The sequence below is a fragment of the Sycon ciliatum genome, chromosome 4 (assembly GCF_964019385.1).
Source record: "Sycon ciliatum chromosome 4, ocSycCili1.1, whole genome shotgun sequence".
In the NCBI taxonomy this organism is placed as follows: Eukaryota; Metazoa; Porifera; class Calcarea; order Leucosolenida; family Sycettidae; genus Sycon; species Sycon ciliatum.
Genome location: NC_088646.1, coordinates 20,444,809 through 20,467,308, shown reverse-complemented (window position 1 = coordinate 20,467,308; position 22,500 = coordinate 20,444,809). Strand labels below are relative to the sequence as shown.

At 47.2% G+C, this 22,500-nt stretch overlaps 3 protein-coding genes across 3 annotated transcripts in view; 2 read left to right on the top strand and 1 right to left on the bottom strand.

The window, feature by feature from the left end:
* The first annotated feature begins 2,130 nt into the window (after window positions 1-2,130).
* LOC135814929 (alpha-1,3/1,6-mannosyltransferase ALG2-like) lies at window positions 2,131-3,805 on the top strand. The gene has a single exon (XM_065328128.1). It carries the CDS (start codon window positions 2,227-2,229, stop codon window positions 3,508-3,510), a length of 1,284 nt encoding a protein of 427 aa, XP_065184200.1. The 5' UTR covers window positions 2,131-2,226; the 3' UTR covers window positions 3,511-3,805.
* A 1,032-nt stretch (window positions 3,806-4,837) lies between these two features.
* Window positions 4,838-6,786, bottom strand: LOC135814928 (DNA-binding protein P3A2-like). The gene has a single exon (XM_065328127.1). The coding sequence runs from the start codon at window positions 6,526-6,528 to the stop codon at window positions 5,176-5,178; it is 1,353 nt and encodes a 450-aa protein (XP_065184199.1). The 5' UTR covers window positions 6,529-6,786; the 3' UTR covers window positions 4,838-5,175.
* Window positions 6,787-7,106: 320 nt separating this feature from the next.
* Window positions 7,107-22,500, top strand: part of LOC135814924 (uncharacterized) — a 55,213-nt gene continuing 39,819 nt past the window's right edge. Inside the window, exons 1-12 of the mRNA XM_065328123.1 lie at window positions 7,107-7,375; window positions 8,959-9,074; window positions 10,471-10,583; window positions 13,839-14,202; window positions 15,206-15,286; window positions 18,172-18,272; window positions 19,394-19,460; window positions 19,793-19,841; window positions 20,199-20,257; window positions 20,815-20,882; window positions 21,457-21,516; window positions 22,094-22,500. The exon at window positions 22,094-22,500 is cut by the window's right edge and continues 93 nt beyond it. Of these exons, the coding sequence (XP_065184195.1) occupies window positions 7,315-7,375; window positions 8,959-9,074; window positions 10,471-10,583; window positions 13,839-14,202; window positions 15,206-15,286; window positions 18,172-18,272; window positions 19,394-19,460; window positions 19,793-19,841; window positions 20,199-20,257; window positions 20,815-20,882; window positions 21,457-21,516; window positions 22,094-22,500 (1,546 nt within the window). The 5' untranslated portion in view covers window positions 7,107-7,314. The remainder of the gene's footprint in view (window positions 7,376-8,958; window positions 9,075-10,470; window positions 10,584-13,838; window positions 14,203-15,205; window positions 15,287-18,171; window positions 18,273-19,393; window positions 19,461-19,792; window positions 19,842-20,198; window positions 20,258-20,814; window positions 20,883-21,456; window positions 21,517-22,093) is intronic.

Genomic DNA, 22,500 nt, shown 5'->3' with positions numbered 1-22,500 from the left:
GATTTTCTTGCAGTATGCGACATGCAGCGTGTGTGTGTGTGTGTGTGTGTGTGTGTGTGTGTGTGTGTGTGTGTGTGGTGTGTGTGTGTCTGTGTCTGTGTCTATGTGTTGTGCATATGTGTGTGTGTGCATTTGTATAGTTTGTCGTAACTCTCGTCCGTGGCATTGGATTGGTCTGTGCATATCATTCCTGACATTCTCCGGCTCGGTGTGGGATTTTCCTCATTTGTTGTATTTGCCGAGGTTGTTAATTGCTCTGTGTTAGAAGGTGATCACGATTCATGATGATTAGTCACTCCTCTATACATAATTGTCTCACTATTCCAGTATCAGTTGGGTGGGAAGTGCATGGTATATTTTGCTGTGACTGACAGTGGGCAAAAGTACATAGCCAAGAGTATACGCCCGTGACTAGGGGTCAATGCACACGGTGCTGCCTTCATTGCATAATGGACCTGTCTGCAATATGCCCTCTACGCGTCCACTAAAGACTTAGTAAAAGTAAAAGCCCGTGAATCTCTCTCGTGCTAGCACAGCCGCTTTCGCTTGATTCGTTTCAATCCTGGTGCGGCGATCCGAGTGTAGATGCTGGTTGACCGAGACCACGGCACGGCAGGGTCTCCGGGAACCAGGGAATCCTCGTGTACTGTGTACTGTGGGTTTAAAAACATTTAGTACTCCCTGATATGAACCGTATGGGACCGGCCATGCCCCTGGTTCAGACCCTCCGTATACGCCAGGGGAGGGATACCCCGCTCACCCTCGGCCTCCCTCCCGGGCTGGCTCCTTATAGAGTACAATTACAGGTGTAGTACAGTGAATCTGAACCAGGGACACGACCCCATAATAATACTAATAATAATAATAACAGCATAACTGCCATAAGGTTGATCTTGATGTGGTCACAAGACTAATCAGTCTTTGGCGGCGCGTGTACAGTCAGGAGCACCGGCCCTCCCAGTGTATCCTCCATCTTGTGTACTTGTAACTGATATGCCATCAGCGAGTCGTATGAACCTGGTTTGTCCTCGGCCATTATCGTATGTTATTGTAGATCAGGCATGGGCGTAGGAACCGGTCCGGCAGGCCCGGCGGTCGCCGGACCAATAATTTTCGATTTTTTTCACATTTCAACCTTGTTGATGGCTTGTCGACTCTGATCTTGTACAGGTACCATGTTTTACATCGACAATGCGGTTTATCATCAGCATGCATATTCTTATTTCTCATATTATTCTGTAGCATTAAATAGGCCCAATTTTCCAAAAATATCCAGGGGGAGGACCCCCGGACCCCCTCTCACAATTATTTCGCCGCACCAATATTAAACTGCTTCCTACGCCCCTGTACAGGGGAGGGGGTTGTATACATATGCAACATGTAATACAGTCCTGTACCTTGTCAACTCCCTGATGTACTAGTACAATCATGTAGATGCAGATCTACTCTTGTACTTTCAAGCAGTCGTGAACCTCTGATGTAAACAGTTACATTCAAGACAAGAGTCCATGTTTATGGACTCTTGCCCTTGGTTATGCCAAGACTGGCAAGAGTACATATTAAACCCAAGGGGGTTATGTACTCTTGGTTTTGCCTATGGACTCGTACTGTGAGATATTTTGCTACACACGTGACGGTCTACAGTGAATGTAGATCTACAATGTCAATGATGTTGACGCTTTGTTCATGTGACGTCTGACGATCATACTTGCTCAAAAGACTTGTCATTTCTGTGTGCTTTTGCTTCAAAACTGGACAAAAACAAAAAGAGTTGTCAGCAAGCTAGCATGCATGTCATCAAGAGTAGTCTTGATGTCATGCACTGTCTTTTTTACTTTGTCAGAGCAGAGTGTGCATGCCTGCATCATGGTAGATCTACAAAAGTGTAGTACGAGTACTGCATGCAGTATTTATGTCTTGCAAGCTTCTACATAATTAATTGTACAGACTACCATGTACCAACGTTGCAACACACAACCAATAATATTAATAATAATAATAATAGTTTTAAATAGTTTTTTACACAATGCACATCATCATCTGCATGACTGTACAAGTCTTGTGATCACGATGATCGATGACGTATTTGACGTACTCAACCATGCATGTGTACCAACAAGTCCTTTGCAAAGTAAGTTTGCTTTACATCTTTGAACATACTGTTTGAAATTTCCTGAACTGAAGCTGAAGGTTAGAAGTACATGTAGGACAATTGCTCATGGAACGATGAGGACTGCGTTTATCCACCCTGACCTTGGCATTGGCGGTGCAGAGCGCCTTGTCGTTGATGCTGCTTTGGCGGCACAGTCAAGTGGACACGAGGTGACCATTTACACTTCTCACCATGACCCAGAGCACTGCTTCAAGGAGACCATGGACGGAACGCTGAAGGTTGTCGCCGTCGGTGACTGGCTGCCGAGGCGGATACTGGGAAAGCTGTATGCACTATGCGCCATCGTGCGCATGATTTATGTCAGCATCTACGCTGCGTTGTTTGGTGGAATGTTGGACGTGATCATTGTGGATCAAGTATCTGCATGTATACCGATTCTGAAAGCGTTATGTCGTGGTCGTATTCTCTTCTACTGCCATTTCCCTGACCTTCTACTAACTCAAAGAACCAGCATCTTTAAACGATTGTATAGGTTTCCTCTGGACCTGCTGGAAGAGATAACAACTGGACTGGCTGATTCAACTATGGTCAACAGCGGATTCACGGCACAGACATTTGCCTCAACATTCCGTATTCTGAACACAGCATGTGCTAAACCAACAGTGCTTTACCCATCGCTGAACTTCACCGCATTTGATAGGACACCGATTAGCGTTGATGACATTGTTCCGAAGGGCTGTAAAGTGTTCTTGTCCATCAACCGCTATGAGCGGAAGAAGAACCTGGCCCTTGCACTGAAAGCGTTGGCGGCAGTGCGCGACACTCTGTCAGAAAAGGAATTTTCCAGAGTCCATCTAGTCATGGCCGGTGGTTACGACTCCAGAGTTGTGGAGAACGTCGAGCATTTCGACGAACTCGTTGCCCTGGCCAAGGAGCTAAGGCTGGAGAGCTCGGTGACGTTCCGTCGGTCATTCTCTGACGACGAGAAGGTTGGTTTGCTGCACCGGTGCATGGCGCTGATCTACACACCAGCCAATGAACACTTTGGCATTGTTCCTGTTGAGGCTATGTACATGCGCAGGCCTGTGATAGCTTGCAATAGTGGCGGGCCGACGGAGTCGATCGAGGACTGTTCCACTGGCTACTTGTGTCAGCCCACTGCGGAGAGTTTTGCTACCAAAATGGAGCTGTTGCTACGAACAGAGTCACTGCAGTCGACACTAGGCGAGAATGGCCGGGAGAGAATCATCCGTCTCTTTTCCTTTGCTGCTTTCACGAAGCAGCTGAATGCAGAAGTGCTGCGTCTAGGAGCTTCCCGTTCATACTCAGTATTGCTACTGTGGTTCCCAGCTTGCCTTGCCGCTTTATGTGCTGTCAGTTGTACTTGTCTTTTATAGTCCCTTTCTCTTGTCACATTATCTGAGGCTGGTCCTCCTTTAATCTTCAGTTGCTCACTTCCAAAGTGTGTGGGTGTGTCTGTGTGTGCTTCTGTGTCGTGTGGTGCTGTGGCGTGCAGTTGATTTCCAATTGAGGGGTTGCGGGTTCATTTCTCAATAATGGTCACACACGTTTTTCTTCTCTTTCATTCTCCTGGGTGGTTGACCAGGAAAGAATGGAATTATTTTGATAAACCGCCTATACAAGTTGGTGAAATGAGTTTCATGAGGTGTCTTCCGTGCACTCTCTTAGTCATGTCTAGCCGGTCCGCCAATTTTACGGGTATAACTTCTGTCGTGGTACCGTTTTAAAAAAAATGTTTAAGGGGGGGGGGGGTACCACTCCGAAAGCACTGAATGTGCTATCCTGTGGCGGCACTCCGTAATTGCAATCAGGGTCATCTGTTCAGGGGTTCTTTGTACAGTCAGACCTCGCATAACCGCACACATCCGTTTTCCACAAAAATATCCGGATAGGCGAGGGAACCGGATAATCGAACACACATACTGGATGTATGCATGGCATATGCTGTAAATCGGTAACCAACGATTTTCTTCCGGATGATGAGGGATCCGGATAAAAGAGGACCGGATAAGCGAGGTCTGACTGTACTTTTTCATTGTGTAGCACTTCTAACTTCCCCTGTCAATTCCACCATCGTCATCTTCATCCATTACAGCACTGTGAATAATGCGCAACACTACAATCCTATAATAGCGTGGGTCGCAACACTGACATGTCCTCACTAAAACATCTCAGGCTGTAGGTCAAGTGAACATCCTGATAGTGATAGGCCCCTCGGAACCTTCTGAAAACAGCCAACTGATACTGCCCAAACTGGCAAACACCGTGCAGTGCACAAAGAAAGCGACTCTGGCTGCGCAATGAACACACACACACACACACACGCACCCTTAGCAGCAAGGGGTGTGTTGCACGTTGATTTAGCTTTGCCACTGGCAGTAAAATCCTTCTGACGAGATAGCAGCAATAACGTGCAAGGATACCTACCTAACCCATGCGTCTGTTCAGACGAGACAAGGGAGGCACTGCTTGTGGTGCGCATACCTAGTATTACCTACCCCAGCTTTCAGGGCATTGACCGCACATTAAAAATCATACGAAGAAACCCAGACAACGCTGAGGAGCCAGGCCGTAGGGGGGGGGGGGGGCACCTAAGCACAGTACAGCTAGAGCTATGCACTACGGCCGTCTCTCCACGTTTTACGGACACACGTCTCACATGTACATATGAACAAATTGCACAACGCCATGGCGGTCTGCGGCTGTGTGGCTTGAAGTAGCAGTCAGTGGAACGACTGGTTACGTTTGATGTCACGGGTAGATCATACAGCGATAAAATAACCTATAACTGAAACTGATGCAACTAAGCCAACGGTGCACAGTTTCTTTCTAAACAATATAGTTTGCACACGTAAAATACAGAAAAAAAAGTCAGCAGTGCCCGACTCAGCTGGAGACATGTGACCAGAAGAATAGCTCCTCCGAAATGTTACACGAGTGTTTTTCAAGTTAGGTCAGATACTGAGATAGGGATTCTGTTACTTCTGTAGCATAATACTGCATGGTGTCATATCACGCATGACCGTGACGATATCAATTAATTAAGAGTCACTGGCAACATTAACTTGCTCAGCCAAAATGGGATCACAGCTATCTGTTATGGCCGCTGTAGTGTTTGCAACTGTATGCACTCCACCAGTGGCTGAGGACACTGCTATAGTCGCAACCACCTGGGGATCCACACCGACTTGACCAGTGTCCGTAGCCAGGCTGATCACCATCTGACCATCCAGGTACTGTGGAAGTAACATGGCGGTGCCATCGGCTGCCTGAATATGTTGGATCAGTTGGGGATGCTGTGCTAAGTCTAGTATGACCTGAGTCTGTTCCGGAAGTCCTGGAATCTGCTGCAAATCCAGTTCCCCGTGTTGCTCTGCTCTCAACTGATCCAGTGGATCTTCTGCTGTCTCCAGGAGCAGATCGAGGCGATTGTGATGCGTATAGCAGTTCCGCACTATCTGTCGCAGGGCTTCAGTCCACTGGGTCTGTTGCTTTTCGTTGTCCGAGCGCATGTCTGCACGTACGTTTTGCCACGGCAAACCATCGGGCCACCACACTGGCCTCATGTCATCCTTTCCCCAACCAGGTTTCGGTCGCCCAGTGGAGTACTTCAGCATGAGCGGAATGAACGCACGTAACTGTGCCTGTGTCATCTTGTTCAGCGGTGTGGGGATACCTTCAATAACCAGTGGTGGTAGTTCGTGTTTGTCCGGGTCGGGGACTTGCGCTGTGGACACATGTCGCTCCAGTGACGTTTCCAAATCTCTCATTATGCCGTCTTGATGGCCGCGGATAACATCGTCCAGCGGTGATGCACCGAAGCACTTGAACGTGTTTGTACTAACGGCCTTCCCTGGCGATGCAGTCAGCACCACACACTGCTGTCCAACGCGTGCCTGCATCTCGTCGAGTGTCGCACGCAGGCGGCGTAGCAAGCGCGTCTGCTGCCGCTTCCGGACGGCGGGGTTCGTTTCGAACTCCCATTTGTTGCGGCCACGCTTGCGGACAGTTGTGACCGCAGCCGCTGCAGCCACACCGACTGTTCCTGCTGCCGCCAGCTGATTGGTCAGCTCGTTCTGATTGGCATCGGCAAGCAGATCAGACTCATCGATCTCACTTTCCTCGGATGACTCAGAATCTGGATCTCTTAGCTGACCCGTCACGCTGCCCGCCTGGTCTATGGCCAGACGGGGTGCGCTATCCGCCGAAGCTGCTCCAATGGTTGTGATGGCGCTCGTGGAAATGGGAATCCTGACGCTGTTACCAGTACTTATGCCAGCGGCCGCCAAACCCGCTGTCGCCATAGCGCTAGCCATGACCGTCGTGGTCGGTAGAGCGCTATCAGCACACTCCATGAATGATGAGTGCTGTACTGCCACCGACTCGCTCATCATATCACTGGCCAGGCTAGGCCCGAAGTAACTTAGTTCCGACACTTTTAGAAAGTCTGTACTTTAGTACAATCATGCACAACAACAAAAAATACTGCTAACGTGACACCGAGAGCGGTTTGAAGCGGTGAGACCCAAGGTAAAAACAAACTCGAAAGGAAAGTGATACACATGCTGGGAGGATCCTAGGAGTATTGTGAATGTGAGCTCGCTCGCGCTACATCACTAGCACAAACAACAACGATTACGTGTCAGTTGAAGATCGACTCGTAAAAATATCCCGAACTGGCCGAAGCAACACTACTCACTAGCCACTACATGCAATGTACAACTACAACTGCATGCCACTGCCACTGCACTACGTAGACTCTACGTCTCTAATTTATTTATTTGGCAGTTTTTGCGCTCGATCACAAGATCATCAAGCAAGGACGCCGGCCATATCAATGATACCATGGTAACGCATGACCATGATGACGTAGCCGGTAATACAAAAACAAAACAAAACAGAACATGTAAATGAGAAAACAGAGGATACGTACAACTCCTTGAAAACGCCACACATCCACCAGCTTTTGATGTAGTTTGGCGAAATGTTGGAAACATTTGGTTGGGCCAGAGTGGCTGCCGTTGCGCTGGTTGCTGAGCACTGCTTGAGTTGTTTTGTGTTTAGTTTAGGGGAATACATTTTCCCGGTTTACATCTCGTAGAGGAGCTCGTGGCCCAGTGTTACTGTCTCGAGTCGAGTTAATTCTAATTCAGTTTCATGCACTATCCACGTGTAGCAAGATGTCAGGAATAATTTGCCCCAATTGTCCCAACTGCAGAAAAAACTATGATTTGGATAAAGGTAAGAAATAGGTCACAGTTCAACAATGCATGGCACGACAGCCTGAGGCCATTCTTTGTCATTCTTGTGCCCCATGGGCACAAGTGAGCAAGCGCCAGCTTCAACACACCTGTACCCCATTGCTTCTTCTAAGTACACAGTATTCTGTCACAACATGTACTAGTAGAGTTTGTTGTCTATTTGTTTTGGATAAGTACGGGTAGTTTCGCGACGCAGGATGGGTGTTGGGGTTAGTGATCCAAATTCTGGCTGTCGAATGTGACAATGGTTATATCGGTGACGAGGGAGAGAAGATGCACCTCACTATGTCAGTATGTGAAGCTCATCGAAACAGGACGTCTCTAACACCACCTACCTCTACAGTCAGAACTGGCTACTGTAAATTGGCTAATTTTAGCGACGGTTATATTTTAGCGGCTTTAGCGAAAGGAGTGTTTTCGCCAAAGTTTTGCCGCGCCAATCGAAAATTTGCATGTACAGTACAGTAGCCGGTAAAATTAGCCGTTCTACAGTATGGCGTGCTATGGTTACTGTTACCGTCATTCACCATGAATCCAAGTTTTTAGACCTTCATTTATTTTAGCCATCTGATAAAGACGAGGAAGACCACTTGACCCCTGCATTGTGTGCCTATCCGGATTGCCGAGCTACATGTGTGATTTCCTCGGTATCATCTACAGTTCTGCTCAATGAAATCCGAACGAGTCACTCAAGTACGCGCCGGGCGTTGTGTAGCCCTAGACCTGCGAATACTGGGCTGCGAAACGGGTGCACGGCGCAAACTCGACTCGCGCGACCGGATTTCATTGAGCAGCACTGTATTTGACGAAGTATTATACATGCACTGTGTTGGAAGAGGTGTGTCAGTGAGACCCTTGGCACAGCCAGAGATTGATTCGAGGAGCACCACCACCAAACACGTCGCGGGATCCTATGGGTCATGCTTTTATACGCGACACTACAGTAGTTGGTGTACTCCGGCTGTAATGCACAACTAGTTACTTGTACCCCAAGGCTTCCCTCAATGAATGACAAATGAGGATACAGCAGGACTATCTAGTCAAAAGGGACACATTCAATGTAGCAGCACCGCAGCAGGGGAACTATTCTATCACATCGTTGAGCAAGGTGGATGGTGTGTACGGGGGAGTGTATGCATTCAGAAGCAACACGTCACCGCACTCACACTGTTGACCTGTCACCTCTACATGCACCGGTAACGTTAACTTTGTAGCTGTCTTCTTTTGTGCCCGTACACCCTGCTCAACTAAGTGATAGGGCTATCGGTGTTGTTACATTGAATGTCTAGTTGTCTACCGTTTGACGGTATGTTCCTGTTGTATCCTCATTGGACATCCATTGCAGTGATCCATTCCTGAAGTCAGTCACCAGAAAACGTTTTGGATCAGATAATAGTTGCTCTATGTCTGAGTCTGACATTTTCCTTAGCTTTACTTGAATTTCTCAGTCACCTCTTTACGTGCCGAAGTCATATGTCATTATTTTTATGATGTCCTCCTTGCCAAGGTCTGTCTGCAAGCTGTAACTTTCTTTGTACGCTTGACTTGTCTGCGCTTGTACAGATAGGCTACGGCTGCCCAGAATGCTGCCGTGTGGACACACGTTCTGTGAGAGGTGTCTGGGCCATTGGACAAAGTTGCGGCAGAATAGAGGCTTCTTCTTGTGTTCAATGTGCACTGTGAGTACATGTAGCTCAGTCGTATCTTTTAACCATGATTATACAGTCAAGGACTCAAGGGAATTGCTTTCTAGGAGACACCAAATTTACAAGTGCGAGGAGAAGCACCCGTCTCTTACGGGCATCAGAACAAGAAAAAACTTGGCTCTTGAGAATCCTTGTGCCGATTCTCGCGAGTGTGCAAGTTTGTGGGCTTTCTTCAATCTATATAATCATGGATTGAGGTTCGGCCTCATTTCCTCTGTGCTGCGCTGATGAGTCCACAAAGGACGAAACAGTTCTGTCCGCAGATTGAGTGATTATGGATTTTAATTTTTTTTGGAAGAGAATAGACCCAAGAAAAGCGGGAAGTGTCATCAAGCTGCTTTTACTGTTTTCATTTTAATAAGTGTCTAAATATGCACGTGGTAGCACTCTCCACGTACCGGTAAATTATTTAGTTTTGGTACTTGTTGTACCCTTTTGTGGGAAAGTTCTTCAATCTCCAGGTATCCTATTTCAGAGGGGTGGGAGTTCCCCCCACTGGCATTGCAGTTTAACAGTGAAAAATGTGCAGTACCGTATTTGGATTCGCAAAGCAAGTCATCACTACGCATATACATCGCCTTTGGCACATTTGTCACACCCTGTTTTTCCCACTTTCCGTATTCATCGTAAACAAATTCCTGTTGCTGATCTTGACAGAAGTCATGATTTCCACATTTATGACCGGAAATACTCATTGTAACTTTAGTAAGGCAACTAGCTACGTATCCCAGAGGCCTGATAGAACCACCAGGTGCAACATGGTATGTATCATGAGTTCCAGTCCAATGATCAGAGATAAGGGGACTTGCTTTTGTGCGGGAACCGTGTTCACGCTCCCTTGTGTGGCGGTTTGCGTTAGACAGGTTTCATTGTACTTGGAAATCAATTGTGCAAGATCAATATGCCGACAGTGCATAAAACGACTACTACAAGTGTACATAACTTCATTGTCGTCATGACGATGTTATGCCTTCCGGTAGTTCGAATCCTAAATTATTTCTCCAGCCAACAAAAGATTGGCTGATGTTCTGCCACTAGTATCACTGCTCCTGAGCGGGTTGTACAATGTCACTTCTGCGATACAATGAGCGTCGAGCGAAAGTCTTTCTCATATTGCGCAAGGAGAAATCCTGCATAGCACACACAGTCCGAAACCGCATGCAAGCCGGAGCACGTTGTGTCACGCGCGGCTGCCGCGTAAAAAGTGATGCGCGTCGCAGAAGTGATAGTGTGCGTAGCGCTTAGGTTGTCTTCCAGAAGCAATGCCGTTATGCGCTGTGGCATGTCCAGAGTAGTGTCTAGATGGATGGTGCTGGACAACGAGTTAACATTGATTTATTGGTTGATGTACGATTCGCGTGCCTTCCAGGAGAAGAAGGAGAATTACTTCGACCAGGCCTCCTCAAGGCCACTCGAGGGATTTGCTGTGGACGTGTACATTGTGGGACTTGTATCTCTACATGGCCTTGGCACAAGTAGAGGGTAAGTCAGCCACACTCCCAGAGATTTCTTGCCCATAAACATGCTGAACTAGCTGTAGTAGGTACCGTTGGATCGTTGCCATGGCTTACACATTTTTTAAGGCCGTTCAGCACTTGGTACTTGCCTAGGGCTCCAGTATAAGATATAATTTATTTTCTGATGTTGCCTAACACGGTGAAGTGTTTGTGTAATTAGATGTGTTTGCCACCTATTGAGTTGGCCTGCACAGTGAGACATGCCTCTTTTAGACTACTGCACGGGATGTACTGTAAAGCGATAAATTTTTGCGGTGCGCAAAGTTCGCGTTTTCAAGAATTGTGCTCATTCACGACGAGAAATGTTTGCGATTTTATCTCTTCAGTCGGATCTTGTACTGTCTACAGTCAATGTACAGAGCAGTGTGCGACGATTTATATTCGCGAATGTGTGATGGCCGCGAAAATAGCGAAATATAATCTCTAGCGAAAATTTCTGTCTTTACAGTACTTGTTTTGTGAATGTGAAAGCGGTCTGGCCTCAGCAAACACTACGGTGACTGGCAACATGCAAGGAATAGTTGCGTCCTATCACACATTCTGGACACGGGCTTGGAAGTTCTCCATGACCAGAATGAGCGAATTACAGCCATGTATAAAGAGCAACTGCAAGTTATAGCGAATTCTGTACTCACGCTCCACTCGATAAAACCGTGGAAAGCGATCGTATACTGTAAAACCGGAAAGTGTAACGACCAAAACGTTTAACGTTGTTTTGTAATTTTGGCATGATTACGTGCAGAAAGTTTAACGATGGCTACCTGGCCACCCATCTGTATGCGCATCTTTACACGGACATCTACAGTCTGTTTCAAAAAGATTAGCAATCCTGGCGATCGCCCGGGGAGTTTGCCGTCTTACCGTATGAGTGCTCGAGCGCTGCCTGGAAAAACTCACTGTGAACTCGAAGAAATATTTCGCACGAAAGCATGAAAAATGGCAACTCACTCATTTTGGTACATTTACGTCTGATCTGGTTTACAACAAACGAGTTCTTCCTCGTATCGATATGGAGTCAGAGAGGACATGTCGAAAGTGTTTTGTTTTGTGCCCGAATAGTTTCTTTGAGCTGCGATGCAATTTACTGTCACGATGTGACGAAAACGACATCGACACAGACTCATTCCCAAGGCCATGGCTTGGCAAAGCTATCTGTGTGACTTCGATGACATTTTGAGAAAACCAAAGCCTGTGAAAGCTGATAGAAGACGGCGTTGACTCCTAAATTCAAATTAATTGGCGATCTTGAAATACTAAAATAATTCTCAAAAAGAAATCAATCGATCGTTGTGCTGGTGTATTCAACAGCACGTAGCTACAGCACAATGACTTCCGTGTTCACTCACACCGTTTCAGTGTTGTGGGTGTGTTCACATGGCGTGAGCCAGTCAAGTGTCAGTCAGTTCGGCAGGAAACGCGAGCTCCAACAACAAGTCAACAACAGCCACCTTCTTTGTCTTCTACATGTACATGTAGATCTACCAGCGTGGTCACCAAAACAATGAAAAAAAAGTTTGACTTGAAGATAGTTTGGGATTTGAACTCACAACTTCATGGTCAGCAGACAGCATTCATAACCAAAAGACCAAAAAGGAAAGGATAAATCGTGGGTTTTGATTAAAAAATCGATACTGGCTTCCAGGGCAAATTGTAAACCATGGGAAAAGGCCGGAAACCTGACCGAAATTCTAACTCCTTAACGGCTGGTCCAATTGTTCCAAAACCTTCACAGAACAATTTGCCCTGTCCTAGCAAGCCCTTTTATGTACTTTGGTGTCCAAATTTCCCTTATCTTCATACCGTTTAAGACCAAAACCTGATTAGTAATCTTTTTGAAACGGACTATAGTGATAACGTTTTTTTTCAAATAACGAAAAAATTGGTCGTTCAAACGTTAGACTTTGTGACTCGTTAGACTTTCTGGTTTTACAGTCTATCACTCTTTATAGTACTCTGTTGAATGCATGCAACAGGCATGCACAGTGCCGAGAGAGTGTACACCAACTGCGTGAATTCTGGCTGGGGAATTAGAAATTCTGCCTTCACTTCGAAATCGGCAGAATTGAATTCCGTGGATTCTGACCATAACATTTGTGTTATCATACGGCATATGCACAGTAGGGAATTCTGGAATGGACGGGATTGTGTGTAGTCGGGGATGTACCGGTATTTGGCATCAAAATTAATAAGGCTTGAAAGTCATACTGCAATCTGCCCAATTTTCATGTCACTCAATTTTCTCGATTTCTTATAACGTATTCATTGGTTTGAGGGAAGGTGCGAATGAGAAAAAGTCTGAAGAAAAGATTGACTGTCACCAGCAGGACTCGAACCAGGGACCCTCGCTTATGGCCAGCGATGCCCCACTACTTAGCTATTTCTAATAACCAATGAGTTTACGATTGGGGGATGTTCGTGGAACCACTGTGTCCTACGTCACGGTCATTGGACAGTCTACATTACACAGCCTACTGTATGTCACAGCCGGGCTGGAGTCCTGGCAAAACTGTCTTTTGGATTATCCTGTTGGATGCACTCGTAGTAGTTTTTCTCTAGGGATTCATGCCTGCTTGGAGCAGTTTCTTCATAGTAAGGTGACCCATTGCTGGTGAAGTAAACACGGCGCACTAGCATGCTCCATGAGAGGCCTACCTGTCACATGGCATACTTTGCCAGAAGTTGTTATTTATTGACTTCTGACATCATTGATCTCAAGCCTCATAGTCCGCATGATGTGCACATCGTGTATTGTTAGGGGCTATCCGTAAATACCGATATTTATTTAGAAACGAAAACTAGTCGTTTCTCTTCAACCCCCCTCCCGGATCCCTCTCCCTGAGAAACGAACACATACAAACGGTGCACAGAATCGATATTTTTTTCCTTTTTTTCTGAATGTGCCCACACATAGAAACTGTGCGTCGACATTTTTTTGAGAAACGAATAGGCGCTCAACCCCCTAAACGGCTACTAAGTAGTTTTCGTTTCTAAATAAATATCTATATTTACGTATGGCCCCTTATCTTGTTTCGCCTTACAGCGATTAAAGATATCATCAGTGGCAATACGGAGGGAGTCTAGGAGGGGCTATGGCCAACCGTGTGACCATGGTGAGATGTACAGCCCCAGTGAGCCGGAGTTGTCAAGTGATTATCTAATCGTGGTGTTCTGCCATATGGTGTGCTACTGTGCGCAACTTCTCTTCTGTCCTGTTTTGCAGTGCTGGTGTCGAAGCATGCGATCAGCTGGTTGCCAGGTTTGAAGCATCCATACAGAGTGCCCAGCCGGACCCTGCCGACACACCCACGACGCCGTTCGAGGATACGGTATGTTCCCACTGCCGCATGTCGGAGGCGGTCGGCATCTGCCCGTGTGGCAAGTTCTGTCAGAACTGCTTCAAGACGACGCACGCACGCTCCAAGGCGCTATCCGCGCACGAGTTGCGGCCACTGTTCCAGGCGGAATGCGACAATCATGCTGGCGCTCCCATTGTGCTGTGGTGCAAACACCACAGTACTGCCCTGTGTTCTGCCTGCTTCGTCAGTGAGCACAAGCAATGTTCCGTTATCAGCATTACAGAGGCAGTAAGTTGCATGGATTGAGCGTTGATTGAGCGTTGATTGAGCGTGGATTGAGTGTGGATTGAGCGTTGATTGAACGTGGATTGAGAGTGGATTGAGCGTGCATTGATTGTGGACTGAGCGTGAACTGAGTGTGGATTGAGCATGGGTTGAGCGTGGGTTGAGTGTGGTTTGAGCGTGGATTGAGCATCAATTGAGCGTGGACTGAGCATGAATTGAGCTGGACTGTGAGTGTGGATTGAGCTGGACTAAGTGTGGATTGAGCTGGACTAAGTGTGGATTGAACTGGACTGAGTGTGGATTGAGCGTGGGTTGAGTGAGGACTGAGCCTTTTCCTTGTGCATGTAGCGGGCACAATGTGCATGCCTGTGGGTTATTTATCTCACATTTCACACAAGTACACAGTCCCAGTGCGTCACGATGCATGGCATGGACATCTTACCACTGTATACCGGAGTTTCCAGTGTCAAACCCTCACTGGTGTATAAGCCCGAGCACACAGTTACAGCAAAGCTTCGTTGTGTAAATGTACCTCTAGCGGCCTTGAGAGATTTGTACCTTGGGCCACTTCATTGAGGAGTGTCCATCTTTCCGTAAAGATTGGGGCGGGCAGGCAGGCGGATTTCGCCGAGTACGTCTGTACTGTGCGAGTGCTAAAATAGTTTTACTGCTGTATGCTGCTATAACTGGTAATCCTGCATAGCCATACTGTGATACAGTAAAACTTATCAAGGGTGACGGACCACTCCGGTAAGGCAACCGTCCTTCTCGGAGGACCACTAGAACAAGGGCGACCAACGGGCGCCATTTCCACTTGACTGACATTGGATAAAAGGGACCATTGAGCGGTCAACGCTGCACTTGCATGTGCGTACTATGATAGCATGCCCAAAGTCTTGCACGTATACCTGCACTTCGGTATGTACTTTGTATCCCATGCCGGTAGTATGTTAACAAACCTGTACACGTGTGCCTGTGTGTGCTGTCCTGTGGTGGCGTATTGCAGCATTCTAACCTGACGGCGATTCTTCAGGAGCAGCAGCAGCAGATTAATTCCGCCAAGACCGCCATGGTGCATGCGGATTCAGTAAGTTGGCCGTGCCCTGTTTTTTTCTGCACTAGAACGACCTGAACTGAAGCTGGGAAGTTGACACCCCCACAATCCACAGCACTACCCCTCTCAGAACTGTTTCCTTTATAGTAGGGATTTCAGGCGGTTTTTTCTGAGCAGCGCTTTGCTCCAACTAACAAGTTTTCCTGAAGCATCTATGTGTAAGGACTGTCCACAGAAAATTTGAACGGAATCCAAGCAGTATTTCCAAAGTTATGAGCATTCAAACATAGCGCACCAACCTTGATGAACACACATACAAATTGGATCTGCAGGATGGCACAAAATGGAATTCCCATACTCCCTAGCAACACCATAGCAACAAATAAACTTCATCCGATCGTGGCCAAACTTGGATCAAGGATGGCCCTGGTTGTGACGGAACGGAAGATAAAAGTTTTTTTTCAAAATTCCAAATGACCGCAGCAATGGCGTCCTTAGCAATGGCCCTAGCAACAGTATATTTCACGCATAATTCAACATGGTAATAGGTGGAATATGACAGAAATACGGCAAACACAACATTTAAGTTATATAGTATGCATGTGGGAAACTAGACGAGTAGACAGCAAGCTCTGATGTCACACAGGGCCCGTTTTCGGCTGCAACGAGTCAGAGACGCACATAAAAATGTCATTAGCCGCACAACGATCATACTAGAGGCTATTGAGTATTGTACACAGAAGCCAGCCAGCGGTGAGTATTTATAATATAAGAGATAAGTTCAGTAAAATACCAGCCTGGAACAACCACGCACTTGTATGACACATGGAAGATCAAGTCTGGTGCCACACACAGGGTCAAGACCTGCTATGTCGGGTGCGGGCTCCAAAGCGCCATCATTTGCTGCGCCGGCATCAACATCAACTGTTGCTTCAGCACTGACATCAACGGCTGGTCCAGCGTGGACATGAACTGTTGCAAATGTCCACACCTCAGCACGTACGACTGCTCAGGTGTGGAAATTTGATAACACTGATATAATTTTCCAAACTTATACAATCCATGCAATTTGCAATCCCTGCAGCCCACAATTGTCCTTGCAGTTCAATGTTTCTTTCTTGGACAAGAATCAGACACAAGATACGATTTTTCGTTCAGTGTGTGGTTATCTGCTTTACAATTTGATTGAGAGGCAGTTCAAAAGGATGACTTAGTAATTCACTGAGGTCGTCACTTGCCTTGTTCTTCAGCAAATTTTTTCTCCACTGTCTGATACGCCCGATTTTGTTCCTGGCAATTTTCACATCGTCTCGAAATCCTTTCCATCCACGGCTGCAACTAGCAAAATCAAATTATGCTAACTTACTTGGTATAATTTTTGCTTCTCGCCCTCAACGGGAGTTCAACTACTGCCCGGGACAACACCATGAACACAGAGGAAGGCGGAAGCCAATCGTCTTTCTTCTCCACCTCCATACTGTGTAATGGCGTTCAACTTCAAAACAATTTCCGCTACCGATCGCGACCCTTCATGCCGTCTGAAGGAACCTACCTTGACTAAATCGATGCCGTAGAATCTGATTCTGACTGATGCTTGAGTGTGGAACCAAGGCAAACACCTCAAAAGCGACTTTGAAATCTACAAGAATCTATCGAGATGCGTAATATCGGCACGAATTCGCCGTGTGAGGCACCAAACGAAAGCTTGAAACCTACTCTTCAACGGTGCGCCAATAAAAATGGCGATAAACTCACTCTCCCTACCTAAAATCTACGCCGAAGACCCCGCTCTGAGCTGTGCCATGCCTGGCATTCAAAATGCATGCATGCGTGTCAAGGTACTTTTGCCCCCGCAGATCACGTGACTGAAATCCCTATTTATAGACTAGAAAAGTCGGCTAAGCTTTTACCTCTTCCGGTTCAAAACTACGTCTTGGCTGCAGAAAGTTGCCAAAGAGCCAAGAACATAGTGTTCTTCCGCTCCGAACCAATCGAATGTGGATCGTACCACTCTCTCTTCCAGCCCTTACGGCTGTGTCACGAGCAGGAATGCGCGGTACAACCCTGAGCCCTCATACTCGGGAAGGAGCCTATGTGTCCATATGGCATATTGGTCACCAGTTGCTTGACGAATGCCAGTATCAGATACTATTGTACGTGTGTGTGTGTGTGTGTGTGTGTGTGTGTGTGTGTGTGTGTGTGTGTGTGTGTGCGTGCGTGTGTGTGTGTGTGTGTGTGTGTGTGTGCGTGTCCATGGACTGCTTCTGGCTAGATTAAACTTTTGTGTAATCAATGGTGCTAGTGAAGCTTTCATCAGATCCACTCTGATTTAGCCACTCGTACTAGTAGCAAGTACATGTATTACCTTCACTGTGGGGCAGGGGTAACTGCAGTTGGATCCCAGGACGGATACCCTGATACCGTCAATCCTTTTTCTGCACCTTGTCCTCACCCACTTACTGAGGTGTGGTGAGCCCATAAGTGGGATCATTTTCAAGTCCACCCCGAGTTTTGGGGAGTTCAGGGGGTGTCGGCCGTTGGGCGGTTCGATAACCAATTGAGTCATCTTTCCAAGATTCCTTTCGAGTCTCTCCCCTCTCCGGGGGGGGGGGGACTCACGTCACCAGTTTTGGCAGTGAGCAACAAGTACAGTGTGTGTGTGTGTGTGTGTGTGTGTGTGTGTGTGTGTGTGTGTGTGTGTGTGTGTGTGTGTGTGTGTGTGTGGTGTGCGTGTGCGTGCGTGTTCATGCGGACAGGATTGCACGTGCGAGTGGCGCCGTGGTCATCTGTGGGCACGCGTGTGTGCATGCGTGCGCTCGTGTGTGCGTGCACATGGGTGTGTGTTTATCATCGTGAGGCTCGTCTATGTATTGGTCCTTTTGGCTCAGTGCTTTGTTTCTATGGACTTTCATTTGTAGAAAATCAACCACCTTCTTTCCAAATTGAAGAGTGAATGTCATGAGTCCAAAGAAGCACTCACAGCCCATGTGTGTGACCTCCACTCCCAACTACAAAATGAGTGAGTTTTTGATTTTGGTGTTTATTCACATAGGAGAACACATGGAAACAGTGGGGCACAAGTTAGTCGTTAGAGTCCACCAACTAGACCAGATTTTGAACAGTCAGATGTGCACAATTCAGCACAAAGCTGAACTGACACATTCCGTGACGTGAATGTGAGCTTGAGCACTGCTTGATAGCGCATACCTGGTGCCCCACTGTTTTCCATGTTTTCAATTTTTTAAATATGTCCTTGACTCACCAACTTAGTTCGTATGGGAGAAGATGGGATTCTCTTTTTGTTCTTTCGTCTCTTTTTATCGAGGCATGCAATCCATACGATATGCTGTGCCATTGATTAAGTGCTCCACAACCAATTGGTTGAGTAGATGGAGATGAATATGCGTGTCAATCACTATTCATCCGGCAGAGTGCGTGCATTGTATGCCTAGGAAAAGTGCGTCCTTTCTTTCCGCGCCTGGATTTGTTGCCAGGACGCCATGGTGTACCAATTTCACATTGTTGGGAAAGACCACGATTGCCGAATCTCGCCGCAAGACTGAGTGTTGGCAGCTGGTGCCAGGACATAATTATGCCTTCCTGGTGATGGGTCACGAACAATTGAAGAAAAAAGCTTTTTTTGCTATGAACTCTTTTCGCTACCTTTGGCTCATACGATGGCTCACATGATGTTGGCTATCTTGGCTTCACTGACCACAGACGTGTACATGTTCTGTACAAACACAGTCGCATGACGAAGACGAATAGCAATGGTTTTTCTTATTTTTTTATGCAAAGTCCAGCAGAGAACGCAAGGAGACAGCAGAACCAAGGGGCAGACGTGACAATACAGCGGGGAGCCGGAGCAGCGTGCTGATGAATTGGGCCCATCTCCCCTGGCCATGGGTCTCGGATTCAGCGGCAGGACCAAGCATCAAATGCAAACAAATTAAATAGAATAGAAAATAAGTAGGTATGTGCGATGTAGAGGGAGCAAAATGAGAGAGAGAGAGAGACAGACAGACACAGCCACAGACAGAGCGAGAGCAAGAGAACAAGATCATGATTTGCATATAGAATAAACTATACTCTGCTATTAACACCTACGATGAGGTTACTTACTCTGCTCGTTGTGTCCAGGCTTAATTCTCTTCTTCAATCGCTGGAAGGACAAGGATCGGCACAACTGGACCAGCTCCTCGACGCGGTGTGTGCTCACGTTTGTCCTTGTGCACGCCACTGTCTCCCTGTTGTGGCTATCTGTTCGCTGCGTCTGTCTTGTATGTTTCTCGCTTGCTCTAGCTGTCTCACTGTTGCGTCTCTGTGTTCACTCCTTTCTTTTGTTCTGTCTGTCTGTCTAGTTTTTTTTAAACCAGACAGACAGACATTGGTAGTAATTTGGTACCAGTATATCTTTCACAATGGCCCTGTTTCCGACGTCTAAGAGAAGCAAGGCCATCCATGGTGCTGCTCAACCTTTCTTGAATTGATATGTTCAATGTTGTACTGCTCCATCCCTATTTTCTCCTGCTCACACAGAAAAAGAAACTTGCCAACCGTCTCAAACTGTGTGCAAAGGCAGAACGCTGTACGTCATAATGGTGTCTCTTGTGTTTGTACTGCTGCTGCTTGTCTCACTTTAACACTGCTACTCTAGTACAGTGTACTGCCAACAGTGTCAACAGACTGACCTTTTCACCACCCCACTCTGCTGCTGCTGCTACTGCTGCTCTGCTCTCTGTTGACCATGAGGCATACTGCTGCTGCTTTTGAAGCTGTTGCTGCTGCTGTTGCTGCTGTTGCTGCTGCTGCTGCTCTGAACTCTGTTGACCATGGGGCATACTGCTGCTGCTGCTATTGCTAACTTATTGCAGGTGCTATTGTTAACATGTTATCGTGCTTACTAGTGCATGTGCTGGCTTGCTTGTTGAACATGATTGTGCAGGGTCGGCTCGAGCCACCCGTCCAGGTGCTCCAACGGATCTTCTTCTTGTAGCACACGAAGTGAGTAGTGCATCGGCTGGTTCCACCATTACTCATTCCACCGCGTTCCTCTGGTGATGACCACACTCTTCACTCTTCACCATTACTCATTCCACCGCGTTCCTCTGGTGATGACCACACTCTTCACTAGTACACTTCTGTAAATACACAAATTGTCGGCACTGCAAAATTTCGGCAGTTCGCGATTTTCGACATTTCGGCAGCGATTAATTTTATTTTCGGCACGGGGTTAATACTAGTAGTAGTAGTACATCACCAAAGCCGATGTAAAAAATCTCATCAGCGCTTTAATTTCGGCGTTTTGGGGTCGGTGCCGAATATAGCCGAAATTAATTAGCTGCCGAAATTTTGTATATTTACAATATTCCTGCTAGTGCCACTGGTGCAACTGCTGTATGTGGTTTAAAGGTAGGGATTTACAAATGCTAGGCCAACTTTTGACGGGATCAACTTTGCTGATTTTGCACTGTTGTGGCATCTGGAGTGCTGTTGACTCTTGAAGAAAGTGGCATTGTTGTGATCTGTTCACACCCTTCTGTCCTGCTCTGCTGGTACAGCATATGCGCAAGGCGGTGGGCACATCTGCGCTCGACTTCGCTATCGACGAGTCCGCTCCGCGTCTGGAGTAAGTTACACGTCCACCCCCATTTCTGACTGTGGCTATGCCCGGGCCAATTTGAAGTTGGTCCGTGGGTGTGTGCATCTGAAACAAAGGCAAAGCAGTCAACTTGTTGGCCAGTTTCTGGTGAGCTGAAGTGACGACTTGCCACATTGGAGTATGTGTGCTAGTGGCGAGTCCAGTACTCCTATGGAGCAAGGACATGATTTGGACTGTACAGCAGCTGAATCAAACACACCATCAACAGAGTGATCAAACACCTCTTTGATTGTAGAGCAGGAAGCTAAAACACCGATAATGTCAAGACAACTGAAGAACCCATACTTGAACTGTGTGTTAAACGACCCTCCACCAAGAGGGCGAGGACAAGTTCACCTATGGGATGACCGAATCGAACACACCGTCATTGGTAGGAGGGCATTGTCCATGATTGCTGACGTGATAATAATTGGCGTTACATGCATATGCATGTGTGCGTTTGTGCATGCGTGTGTGTGTGTGTGTGTGTGTGTGTGTGTGTGTGTTCTGAATTACTGGTTGACGCTGACCGCTGTGGTTTGTGTTGTTTTGTCGTGCCTAGATTCTGCCCAGGAGATTTCACTGTCGGTGATATTGGCGTAGTGCAGGGCCCAGAAGCCAGGTGCAGTACATTTCCCCTGAATCACACACCATTCACGCTGGCTTGTCAGCGGCTGCTGCAGTGGCAGTGCCAGGATTGTCTGCTCAGCTTATTCCATACAGTGGCTGTTGGTGGTAGCATGGGTTCAGTCTTTGCAAATCAGTCATATTTGTGCCGTTCTCTCTTAGGTTGTGCAGCACACTGCCTAATTTCTCCCTATGCTGGTGTCTAATGGTTTTGCATACCATGCCTTTCTCTGCTTTAATACCGTACATTAAAACCTAGAACAAAACACCAAGCGGGTGTTCTCATCCTATCTGTTCTCCCACCTGTGTGTGTGTGTGTGTGTGTGTGTGTGTGTGTGTGTGTGTGTGTGTGTGTGTGCATGTGTGCTTGTCTGTTTGTGTGCATGTGTACGTGCGTGCGTGCATACGTGCATGTGTGCTTGTCTGTTTGTGTGCATGTGTGTGTGTGTGTGTGTGTGTGTGTGTGTGTGTGTGTGTCTGTGTCTGTGTGTGTGTGTCTGTGTGTGTCTGTTTGTGTGTACTTATTATGCTTGTGCACCTGGGTGCATGCGTGTTTGTTGTTTAAATCGCAGAGGTGTGTTGTTGGAAAGCACGCAGCCATCCTCCGGATATCTGGCTAGGCCGAAGGAAGCAGTGCACCGCTCCGCGTCCCCATATTCGGTAGGGCGCCGAACATCGCGGTCAACGTCACCAGGGAAGCCAATTCTTCCGTCAGCACCGCCACAAGCTGCTGAATCGTCTGCCCAGTCGCCGCGAGTAGACTCTTCCTCGGTGGCTGTGCCCAACGGAGAAGACTCCTCCTCAATGGCTGTGCCAGGACGAGCAGCAGCAGTGAGTCTGGTCAACGGTCAGCTTGGTCTTGATAAGCCGGCGCCAAGGCAGCCAAGTGAAGTCACAGCTCTTGCCACCGTAACAACCTCTGCTGTTGATGCGGCTGCTTCTACCGTCACTTCTGATGCCAATGCTCGCGTGGTGGCAG

Bases quoted from the DNA above. Each gene is read 5' to 3' on its own strand.
- LOC135814929 (XM_065328128.1), top strand. From the start codon at position 2,227: ATGAGGACTGCGTTTATCCACCCTGACCTTGGCATTGGCGGTGCAGAG.
- LOC135814928 (XM_065328127.1), bottom strand. From the start codon at position 6,528: ATGATGAGCGAGTCGGTGGCAGTACAGCACTCATCATTCATGGAGTGT.